This window comes from Mustela nivalis (assembly GCF_964662115.1).
Source record: "Mustela nivalis genome assembly, chromosome: 13".
In the NCBI taxonomy this organism is placed as follows: Eukaryota; Metazoa; Chordata; class Mammalia; order Carnivora; family Mustelidae; genus Mustela; species Mustela nivalis.
In genome coordinates this window covers 76,281,620-76,294,087 of record NC_139032.1, presented here as the reverse complement: position 1 = coordinate 76,294,087, position 12,468 = coordinate 76,281,620, and the positions used below count along the sequence as shown (strand labels likewise).

General features: G+C 42.3%; 1 protein-coding gene across 3 annotated transcripts in view; it reads left to right on the top strand.

The window, feature by feature from the left end:
- Positions 1–12,468, top strand: part of ASTN2 (astrotactin 2) — an 855,422-nt gene that overhangs the window by 548,805 nt on the left and 294,149 nt on the right. For all 3 annotated transcript variants that reach the window (XM_082697137.1, XM_082697136.1, XM_082697135.1), the window contains one exon: positions 2,200–2,388. In XM_082697137.1, coding sequence (XP_082553263.1) covers positions 2,200–2,388 — 189 coding nt within the window. The remainder of the gene's footprint in view (positions 1–2,199; positions 2,389–12,468) is intronic.

Here is a 12,468-nt window from a genome sequence, read left to right as displayed (position 1 = left end):
GCATATCTTACAGCAACATATGGTACACTTACGAGTTTATTATGAAAAATTTATGTATAATATATTTTTTATTATACACATGATATTGTATTTCTAAATGCATTGAAATACTGTAGAAGAATCTGTAATAGTAATGATTACCAAAATAGGAAGTAAGAATATGTGTAGAGTGGAAATGAAGAACTTCCACATTTCACTCTATAGACTTTGGTAATGTTTAATCATTTATAACAAAAGTAGGTATTCACAGGCATACATGTATGTATGTGAAGAGAGGGAGAAAGCTCTACTTTGGGAAACCATTTCTTATACTTCCTGGGAACCTACTAGGATAAATGGATGGAACTAGACTTTATTAAGAACTTACCATTTACTTTCCCCATTCATACAACTCATATTATGTGTACTGCAACTTTATCAAGGGAGAGTTTAATTGCATTTAACAAATGCAAAAAGAAGTGGAGATAGACTTGGTGAAGGTACCAAAACAGCCCTTCTTTCAAGAACTTTCCATTGTGCTTGGGCAGGAGCATGTCAGCATGAGAAAGACGATTGGTGCTCCCGTGCAACACACTGGAGGTTAGAGAGTAACAAGGGAAGAGTATGTGGGGAACATAGGGAGGAGCAAAGTGACAACTTTTCACAAGAGTGATCTAGGTTAGCTTTTCAGCCCTGCCTCTTTACTTCCTGCCTTCAGTTGGGTTCCACATCTCTAACATCAGCTACTGGCTCCTTTAGCCCAGGAATATTTTCAACCCAAACCATTTAAAACAGACTCTCCCTTCTTCCAAATGAGTACCTGAGTATCTCTGCAGTCAGATTCAACAGATGTTTCACTCTACCTCCCAGAGAAAAGACAAATAAAAGACTGCCTGCCTTCTACTTCCTCCAGCTGTCACAGCCCAACCAGGGTCAGATCATGCAAAGAGAAACAACTAGAGTTGGAAAAAACAAGAGTAGAAAAAGGCACCTTTGTTGATTAACAGACCTGAATTTGAATGCCATTTTGCCACTCACTTATAGTGTGACATGCTTTATAGTTCTTTGCTCCTCATTTTGATTCTGGGTAAAGCAGGAATGATGATATTACTTGTTTTTTTGGTTACAAAATAAATATAATAAGTGCCCATGAAAAATATATGCTCAGTAAACAAAAACACCATTATTGCTGCTGTTAATATATTATTATTTTTGTGTGTGTGTGAACTACCTTGAGTTCCTGTTTTTTGGATCATAGGACCTTGTAGCTGCCTAGTGAATTAAGATAGGATAGGCATTTCTACCCCATTTTACAGATGAGGAAACTGAAGATCAAATAAATTAAATGACTTGCTAGGGTTCACATAGGTCCAAAGGAGCAAAGATGACATTTATACAAGTTTTACCAGTTGAGCAGCCTGTCCCTTGTGTGTCTTATCTATTATGTATACTCTATTCCCAGTGCCTAGCAAAGGAGCATGGGCAGGTAGACACTGGAAGAATTCCAGCTTTTGGACTGATTTTTCAAGGGCAGAGACCTCTGCTTTCTCCCCTCCCCCATGCTTAAGAGATAGATTTTTTCACTGCAAACACCCCCAGATTGCAAATGCTATTTCAATACCCCATTTAGATGCCTGTTTGGTCCATGGGGGAGGGTTTGTTTGGTCCCTGCCTCAGAGGCATGTTAAGGATTGGGTAGTTAGAGGCCAACAGAGGCTGCTAACATCGCTAATTGAGCATAAGCAGTGGCTATGGCTCTATGAGCTGTCCACGGTGCTGGACGGATCAGCTCTGAGTTACAAGGGCAATAACAACGTTGCTTTTGCTACAGTCTTCAGCCTTGGTCGACAGATACACTGGGAATAGATTCTGGTTTGAGAAACTAGTTGATAATTCCCTGCGAATTGGTCTGTCATGCTTTTTAAAATCTGTGTGTTCATGGAAAACAGTTTTTAAATTTGCTTTGGGCGTAGATGTGCACTCTGGTTTCCCCCTCGACTCCTCCAAAATGTCACAAATGACTTTCCCTGAATTTACCATTTGCAGGATTAATGTGCTTTTCTCTAGACACCTGGGCCCTAGAGAGATTCCAGACAGAATAGCTGTCTCCATTCCTAAACTCTGACCTGCTTTGCAGACAAAGGAGGCTTGGTTTTAGGTCACCCACAATGGGGGCATCCAGCATGTGGAGCTAACTCTCGGCTCTGTTTTATCATGCAGTTGTGTGGAGGAGTACAAGCTGGCTCCTGATGGAAAATCCTGCCTAATGCTCTCAGATGTCTGCGAGGGCCCCAAATGCCTCAAACCTGACTCCAAATTCAACGACACCCTCTTTGGAGAGATGCTGCATGGTTACAACAACCGGACCCAGCATGTGAACCAAGGCCAAGTCTTCCAGATGACCTTTAGGTATGGGGAAGACACTTGCACTTCACTGTTGAATCACTGACCCAAAATCTGGACAGGGGGAGGAAGCCATGGGCACCATGGAGTTGAGTGGTTTTAGACTGGTTAGCATCTCCCCGGGCTCACTGATGCCTATCCAACAGGGTGTTAGAAGTCAGCAAAATTCATTCCATGAGTTTCCTTTTCCACTGACCTAGTCCTTATTTATCCTGCTCTTCCATTTTTCTAATTCTAGCCACATTTTAAAAAATCAGTCTTAAATCATCCTGTAAGTATGGTTAATGGAATTTTAAAATGTTTAAATTAATCTTTCAGTCTATTAAAAAATAAGTATCTTATGTAGGCTATTCAGGCAGTTCAAAAATAAAGACATTTAATGAAGTAGAAAATAAAATTCTCATCACCCAGAAATACCCAGAATTAACATTTTCTTGAACATTCTTAAAATGCCTCTCTCTCTCTGTCTACACACACACACACACACACACACACACACGTGCACACATGCACACACACACACACACAGACATGCCACATCTCAGTAAAGCTGTTTAGAAATTGCTGTTTTTTGCTCAACAGTATGTCAAAGACCTCATTCTCTGTTAATAAATACAGAGGTACCTGCGATATTAAAAGATAAGGCTACTCTCATATGAGAGCAAACAGAATGGGGACTGGGTTGACCAAATTATATAAAGATTAGACATGCAATCTCATTATGAAAGGCTCCCTGGGAGAGTCAGAGAAGCTGGATTTATTCATGCCTCAAAATCTGAAGAACCATAAGATGGTAGACTGAGTAGAATTGTTCCCTGTATAAGAAATGATTATCTTAAAAAATAAAAAAAGCTATATGTTTAGACAGTTTTGCATGAAACTGTAAAAGGATATTATTACAAAGCAGGGCTCACCCCAGCCTGTGAGATCATGTCAACAAAAGTCAGAACTGGGAAAGAATATCTTCATCTAATCATCATCATCCCCATCCCACCATCACCTAATTAATAATAGTGATGTTTGTAGTGGGAGTGGTAATAATGACCGCTATTTATTAAGAATTACTCCATGTCAGACTCTTTACCAAGTACTTTTAGTAATAATCAAATAATGATGATAATGATGACATTAATTCAGCACAAGCTGAGGGCATTCCAAACACTTGCCATCTACTAATTCAAGTGATTTCCCCCCCAATGGCCCTGGGAAGTGACTCTTCCACCTCTCCCTTCTAGGAAGTGAGAGAGCCAGGATAAAAGCATTTTAGCTTCACTATTAAAACTCTTTGAGGCACCGTGGCCTCCCTTTTACAGCTGAGAAGTCAACATCAGAGGTAAAGTGACTCTCCCAAGGTCCCCATCTGGTGAGAGGCAGAGTAAAGAATCAGGTGTCAATCTGACCGATTCCCAAGCCTTGCTCTTTTTTTTTTTTTTTTTTAAGCCAACATGCCTCATTAATTCTTAGTTCATAGAATAAGAATGGAAATGTGAATTCCCTGAAACCAGTCGCCTATGTAGTCATCACAGGCTGCTTGAGCACTGACCATGTCCCAGGTGCCATGCTGCTTACTTGAGATACAATGAAAAGTGAGATAAAAGTGGCCCAAGACCCTGTGGTGCTTTGGTGTGTGTGTGTGTGTGTGCGCGTGTGCGCGCGCATGCGCATGCACATGTGTTTGTAAACTTATGGACTTACTTAATTTGTGCTAGGCACTATGAAATAAAGGAACATTATTGTTCCAAGATAACAATTAACATTGGGATCTAATTCAGTTGGAGCAGAATAGTAGGTTTGCATGTACTGGGTTACAAAGCAATAAGGCTTTGGAGCCTACTTTTCAGACGAAGTGTTATTTAACTAATACCTAAACTTAGGTATTAGGTATGGGACTTAGCTTTGGGAAAATATCAAGCAGAAACAGATGTTTTAAGAAGAAAAAGAACATGTTCTTCTTTAAGTAATGGAGAAGTCTGATGTGGTTTTGGTCAAACAAGTAAGGGAAGAGTGGTGGGAGGTAAAGCTAGAACAGTCCATAATAGCAGATCATCATGGGGGTCTTGCAGGTCAGGTCTCTATTCTAGGAGCAAACGGGAGAACTCAAAATGGTTGAAGAAGTGGAGTGTGCCATGGCTGCATTGTTATTTTCCAACCTCATGGGGGCTGCAATGGGAAATAAATGGCAATGAGGGTTGCCCAGGACAGGGTGGAATGGGGGCTCGGTTGGGGCTTTACTGTGGAAGCCATGTGAAAGTGTTGGTGGCTTCAACCAGGATGATGGGAACCGTTTGGAGAGAGAGGGCGATTTTGTGAGGTAGTCGTGAAGCATGGTTCACCAGGCCAGTGAGCGTGGTAGGCAGAGGGTAGGGTCAAGGGAGGGTTTGAAAGTAATGAGAGTGACTGGTGGCTACTCAGCAAATTAGTAGTTGGTAGTTGAGTCCTTCAAATCCCAGTGGAGTTTCCTTTCTGCCACGCAGATGCTCAAAGAGCAGTTGAATGCTACTTTACTGGAAAACTCTGGGAGAAATTTAAGGAAAATCCAGATGAACGACTCCATACTGAGAACCACAATGCTGACTTTCTGTCGTTTTAATGCTCCATGAAATTCTTTCTTCAGCATCATGATGGCTAACATAATGCTGTGTGGAATTCAAACGAAGAAAGAGAAAGAAAGAAAGAAAGACCCTTGTTTCTGAGAAGGAAATTTACAGGCTCTCACAATGACATACAATTGCCAAAAATATGTGAAAATTTAATTTCCAAATTGGCATTCCAGTAGTTTTCAAAGAATTTCTGTGTGAAGCTTTTTGAGAAGAATTAGAAGGAATGTTAAGGAGTTTCTCAAAAGATGAGGCTTGTGAACTGGAGTTGGAAGTGATAGCCAAGAACAGTGTCTCTTGGGAGGGGTAAGAGCTGGAAGGGCATTTTCTTGTCTGGGAACGAGTCTGTAGAAGCCTAGACACAGATAGGCAGGAGTGGGGAGTCAGCAGAACAGGTCTCCAGCAGGACCTGGCTCCAAATCTGGCCCCACTGGTGACAAGCATAGTACTATTGCCTTCTGCTTGTTTATTTTTTTAAAATATTTTATTTATTTATTCATTTATTTATTTATTAGAGAGAGTAAGAGAGAGAGTATGATGATCAGGGGTAGCAGGAGAGGGAGAAGCAGATTCCCCACTGAGTAGGGGGCCCAATGAAGGGCTCCATCCCAGGACCCCGGGATCATGACCTGAGCCAGAGGCAGACACTTAACCGACTAAGCCACCCCATATTGCCTCCTGTTGTTGTTTTTTCTTTTTTTTAAAGATTATTTATTTATTTATTTATTTGACAGAGAGAGAGAGGGAGAGAGATCACAAGCAGGCAGAGAGGCATTGCCTCCTGTTTAAAAAGAGGTGTTTTATCAGATTCTGGCCCTCACGGCAGCTCTCAGACTGGCCGGCATATATGTGATAAGTGATCAAATGTACTTGTCATTCTCATTCTCTCATGTGAAGATTAGCTTGGTCCAAAAGAAGGATCCAAACTGCATAGTAAGATGCTAGATTCTGAAGGAGATTCATGGGTTCCCTGATCTCACTTACATATGGGGAAGGGACTTGGCCAATATCACAAAAAAAAAGTCATTGCAGAGCTACCTCATACCCTCAGATCATATCCCAGCATGCTTCTACTCCCAAAAAACTGGTCATTAAGAGAGAGCATGGTGCCGTAAAGGCTGGCCTCGAAGTCCCCAGACTCATACAGAATTTTAGCCCCATCAAGAATCCTCATTCTGGCTCAGACCCTCTGCTCATTGTTCCCAACCCTTCAATCTTGGGTTGTTTCAAAATAGCCAGGGTCTGTGTCTGCCCTGATTTGCTCATTGGAAAGAGTATAGTGAACAGACCACAATCTCTTTTGACAACAGCCTCAAGATTTAGGGAGCTCCCCAGACTACCATTGTGCTCGAGTGGCCCATTTCACATAAGCTCTCTTATCCTTGGCTTCAGTTGAACTTTCTTTACAATAATTTCCATCCTTAGACTATGTCCCCTCCTGGAGCCACATGCCAAGGCAGTTGACTTCCCATGGTGGGAAGGTGAGTGCTTCTGATGAATCTAAATTTATCTCTTTCAAGTCTCCCTCACAGAGCCTCAGACCAGGAGGAGGCTGCCGCTCTTTTGTCCTCCCAAGTTCCAGAAGGCAGGCCTGCAAATGTTTCAGTATCAAAGGCAGTTGTCATTTCTCGCCTCTCCTTTGTTCCTTTTCTCTCTCTCCTCCAAGTAATGTTCGGTCCAACCCTCCAGAGTAGCCAACAGACTCCCCACCAGCCGTCCTGCCATATGCCACATTTCCTGACAACTGCCTGGCCCGGGATTTCAAACTATACCTACCAGCTAGAGTCTCCAGTGTGACAGCCACCACTCTGCTGTGTTCTCTTTTCTGCCCCCACCTCAAGCCTCCTGCCTAGCAACAGCAGGTAGAAGACAGGTGTGCCTTTTCATTTCCTCTTTCCAATCCCCAAAAGAGCAGCCTGGATTTCTATTCTACTAAAGGCCTCCCATTACAAGTATCTAAATTGGACTAGCATTTAACAATCAGCGCAGACATAACCCTTTATTATACACATGGAGAAACTGAGACCCAGAGAGGGATACAACTTATCCTCCGTTCACCATGATCCGGGGCCCCTCTGAGACTCAAAGTTAGAGTCTGTGACTCTCAAACCAGTGTTCTGTGGTTTCTGGTTCTGTTCTAAGGGATGTATATCACTTCTTCATCTCCCTTTAACATCGTGTGGTCTGCAGAGAGGGAGGACACAGGTGCCATAGGGGGATAACATGAAGGGACATAAAACTTTGTGAAACACTCAGGTTCTGTACAAACAAAAAAGATCAAAGATCTTTTTTTCAGAATGACCCCCAAACCCAGGAAGCAATGTCAAGCCTTCCTGGTTCTAATCCCTTTCTGTGCACTGTATTGGTTTTAAGGACTCAGGCAGGGTCACCATTAGAATTCCCTCCTCCTAGCTCTCCATCAGTGAGGGGATTGGTAAAGACCGTCAGCGTGAGATAAACGTATCAAAGGTTGGTGGTATTTGATGTTTTGTTTGTTTTTCATTTCCCTCCCTCCCTCCATCCTCATCCATCCTACTTCATTCCTGTAAGAAAGAAAGGCCAACTTTGGTTATAGATTGTGCGGATTTAGATAAACATCAGTCAAGAGCTCTTATTGAGCCCAGATCTTTCTATTCCTGTGCACAGTGAGAAGTTGCTTGGGAATGAGGGCTCAGTGAATGACGGTTGTAGATTTTGCAAAAGCCTCATTGAAAATAAGAATGGTTCTGCCACCAGTGGCTGTTTCCCATAGGCCTTCAAGGATGACCTTGAAAGAGCATAGGTTGCTCCTGGAAGATTTGTTAGGCACTTTCAATCGGGTCCGCTTATCAGATGTGCATATTGTACAGGGTAAGAGGAGAGTTTGGGATAAGATGTGGGATTTCAGGATGAGGCACCACCAACCCACGCCTGGTGAGACAGAAGGGTTCTCTTTAAGGATTTGAGAAAAGCTGGCTTTTCTAAGTGGCACCCACTTGTTTCCCAGTAGAGGGTCCTGAGTCACATCTTATTAAGTGGCCTCCACAGCTATTTTTCTAGTGCCTTTCTGGGTGATGATTAATGATACATGCTGCTTCTAGATCCTTCCCTTCCCTGCCTTCTCCCTCTTTCTCTTGTCCTCTGCATTGAGCTATGTGCATTTTTGTTATGTGCCAGGTCCTGTATCCCATACTTTAATTTTCTCATCTAATCTTCCCAATACCTATCACAAAATGGCCCTTAACAACTTGGTTTTCTAAAAAAGGAAAGGAATGTATCAGCCAGAATTCATTTGGTCGTGCCCCTACCGAATGCCCTGTATGGAATTGCAGGGGCCCCGTTCATTCTGGCATTTGGGAGTCTGAGCTGACAGAAGCATCATCTTCATGTGCTCCCATGAACACTCTGGTAATGGGAACAAAATTTGGCTCTCATCACTTCCTCCTAGGGATGACATTCTGCTCAGATTCCACTGGTCATGTCCAGTCCTGTGGTCACAGCAGCCCTCAAAGTGTTGGTCAGGACATGAAACCCTATCAAGTGCTGAAAAGACCCAGAAATATGTGGGGCGTCAATATGATTTACTACATTGAGGTACAGAGATGTTGAGCCAACTAGCCCAATAGTTGCATAGCTATCATGTGATAAATCTCAAGTCTAATAACAAATCCTATCTAGCAGCGTACCTTTTGGGATCCTAGCCTTTTTCCATCACCACCTCTGGGAACTGTAGTAATACCTTCTAGTCTCTTCTCTACCATTTCTTTCATTCAACTCCCAAAGAATCATAGACTTCTACCATTTCTTTCATTCAACTCCCAAAGAATCATAGACTTTGTAGATGGATGAACCTTGGAGAACAGTTTCTACATCCCCCTTTGGTAGATGAGATGCCTGAGTCTTAACAGTATTTAAAAGAATTATTTAAAATCATATAACTAATAAGTGAATAAGTTTTAACTTATAAATCCTAGTCTATTGGACTGCACTATATCCACTCTGAAAGCTTAGAAATTTATGATCCAACTCCCACACTATATAGTTGGCAACATTAAGGTCAAGGTTCCATAAAGAATTAATGGTAGAGCTAGGACTGGAACCTGTTTTTCTGAATTTTCAGGTCTGGGTGTTTTGTGATACACCATGATTTTATTTTAACAGGAGAAAGCAAATGAGGCCAATGGTGGAGAGATCATTAACTAAAAGTAGAATTAACTTCTGATTTGCAAGGCGACTCCCAAGCCTCTCTGTACGGTGATATCCCAGCTCTTAACAAAATCCTCAACTTGCCACCTGCAGACGCAGCTATACGCTACCTTCTCTGGGGTATCAACTCATGAGACCTTGGAAGTGTACTGAGGACAGAAATTAGAGGCTAGATCAGAGGATTTAAGGGGTGATATTCCCTAGAGCTCTGACTCTTAGGCTGGCTGGAGAAGACTTTCCCTTTGATATCTCCAGTTTTCCAAGGTTTTCGGACATACTCTGAGGGAGTCAAGGCCAATGTGCCCCATGAACCATAGGTCCTGAAATCCAAAAAGCTGAGTTTCTGTTCCTGTTCTGCCTCTTCCTATTGGATCACCCTTGGTCATTCTCTCCTGATTTCTGTTGCCGTTTCTATAAATTAAGATCACCTGGGCTGCCCTGAGACTTACCAATCTTTTTTTTTTTTCTTTTTTCCTCCCAGATAAGGGGCCTGGGAAAGTGAGTTGTCTTCATGTTCCCAGGTGACTCAAATTATCTAGAAATTTGAGATATATTGGCCTGGTGTCTAAGATATTAGGCTCTAGAATCTGGTCCTAGCTTGCCACCTGTCAACTGTGTGACCTTGGGCACATTCGTGCATTAAGCCTCAGTTTTCTCATCTCTAAATTGGGAATATTGACTCTACCCACTTCTCAATGGTTTTGTGATGATTAAATGAAATTGGCACCTGTTTATCCCCATTCTCATCAGACAAGCAGGACCCAGGTGCCATGGGGGCTGCCAAATCAATAACTGTGAGGAATCTTACTGAAAAGGCCAGCCCCATGTGCATGATTCTGCAGGAACTGGATCCAGTTTCTAGCTGGGACCCAACACAAGGTGTCAGGCTGCTACCATGTAAAATAATGAGATCTAAATCCCAAATCTGCCATATTGTAGCTGTGTGGCTTTGGGCAAAGCTCTTAACCTCTACGAACCTCAAGATCTTCAACCATAAAGTGGGCTTTTAACCTGAAAATACCCTCAAAGGGCTATCATCATCTTCATAACTTACTCCAACCAACATGTTTTGGTGAATGTTTTGGTGAATGTATTGCTTTGTTGAAATGCCTAGAGTAAGGTCAGAAGCACAGCCCTTCATGCTCTGTGGGTCTACGCGAGGTGGACAGTTCAGCCAACAGTGTGGAATAGGCAGCAGTTCAAGGTCACCTTCTTTTGGGAAGGCATTGTCTTTCTCATGTGTTGTATCATATGTATCCTATATTGTAGCCCCTTTGTTTCTGTGTAAATGACCTACAGGGAAATACATCAAATCAGGAATGTGGGATTTAGATGCTCATGACTGCAGAATTTGATAATGGACCAGGGGCTTATGTCCAAAAGTTTTAGAAGTGTGGAATGTGTCTGTGTTAATATTAAAAATATGTAACAACTAGCTCAGAAGTGACCCTAACCTGTAGGAAAGGATATCCATCCAAACACAATGAAGATTAACCAGTATGTCCTATGGTCTGCCCATCAGTCTTGCTCAGCAACTACTTTTCCTTCTGGTAAATTTCCCAATATCCTTATGTATGATTGATAGTGTAAAACTATTTTTTCTTTTCAAAGCTGGACTTTAAGGGGCATAGGCAAGTATTTCTCCCATGATACATGTGGACAGAGCAGGCTGAATGCCATACTTTTTAAACGAGAGAACGGAAACTCAGAGAGGTGACGGGTGGCATCCAAGATCAAACAGCTAATACGTGACAGAGCCAAGAGCTAGAGCCACAGCCTGCCCTTGTCTCCACTCTATAGCCTCTAGATAATGTGTGCAAATGCCTGTACATATGGCTCAAACCATATGATCCTCAAAGAGCAGGAAAGCAAGTACTGGCTCCTCATCATTATTCTGTACAAAAACCCTATCTAAAGGTAGGACTTTTCCCTATGTCTGCTTATAGCCAGGATACAATATACATGAAATACACTAGTGATTCTCGGTCTCTAATAGGCACACAAAGTGCCACGGAATCCTGCTAAAATACAAGCTCTGGTTCAGTGGGTTGCAGATAAGACCTGAGACTCTGCTTTTCAAATGAGTTCTTGGGTCTGAAGACCATTTTTGTATAGCAAGGTGTGAAACTAAACTTTTTGTGAGATATGAGCCCAGATGAGGCCTGAAAATGGAGAAGGATTGTTACTTCTCCATTTGCCTATTGGATTGCGAGAACCAAGTCCAAGGCCAGTGGCATTTAAAGGCTATGCAGTCACAGAGGTGTCTCTTTCCAGACCAATCAAGCACAGAGCCTGTATTTTGGATTTGTAGCAGTCAGGGTGACAGTTCTGCCCTGTCATCCAAAGACCCCTTGGGCGTAATGTAGCACAACTTATTTTCTCCATCCATCCATCCATCCATCCATCTATCCATTGGCTCTGCTTAATGATGGTTATGAGATACTCTGAGCATCAGTCCCAGTGGGAGAGGAGGCATTTATCCTGAGTCCAGTGCCCATGTCGAGTGCCCTGATCAGAGCCTCCTGTTTGCCACACTGTCATTCCTCCATCATTGGATGCAGCAGAAGGCTGGGCAGCAGTCAGCATCAGGGCACAGGTGGAAGACAGACACCCAAAAAAGTAGTGAGAAGTCCATTTGGGAAGGGACACTGGCCTAAGTGAAGCTTTATTATTCTTAAGTGCTTGGACAAAAATCTCATACCGTCAACACTCATTAGTATAATTAGGGATAGAAAGAAAAGAGTAAAATTAAGACCTGGGGAAAGATGCTTTTTACTTTTTGCATGTGGGGAGCAGGGAATTGCAATCCATTTTTCAACAAGGCCTCTCTAATCTCTCTCCCTAATTATAGTAAAAGATTTAATTTAAAAAACAAAATTATTCTCAATGTTCACATCTCTAAATATACCAAACGTGGTCATTTTATGAGGAAAACAAATTACACATTGCACATTTTGAGTGTTCTCCAACTAACCTAAAAATGTGTGTCTGGTCTGCAAAAGTTGCTAAAGCAACAGAGCCAACCAGGTTTGTTTCACTTCTTCTCTCGCTCTCCTTCCCCCTTTTTTTGTGGTTTGGCTTTTAGTTTTCTGGCTTCAGAATCCCTGACTCTGTCCTTTTTTCCAGGAGGGGGAAGCCTATCGGAACCATCAAGCTGTCTTAAAGCAGAGACCATTTTTAAAGAAGCACCATTTCATTATACTCAAATGCAGGCAGTAACTCAGGCTGGTCTAAGTGCTCAGAAGGAAAAGTCCACAGGGAACCTAGGGAACAGATAAGGATAGATTGTAATTAGCACAGTAAT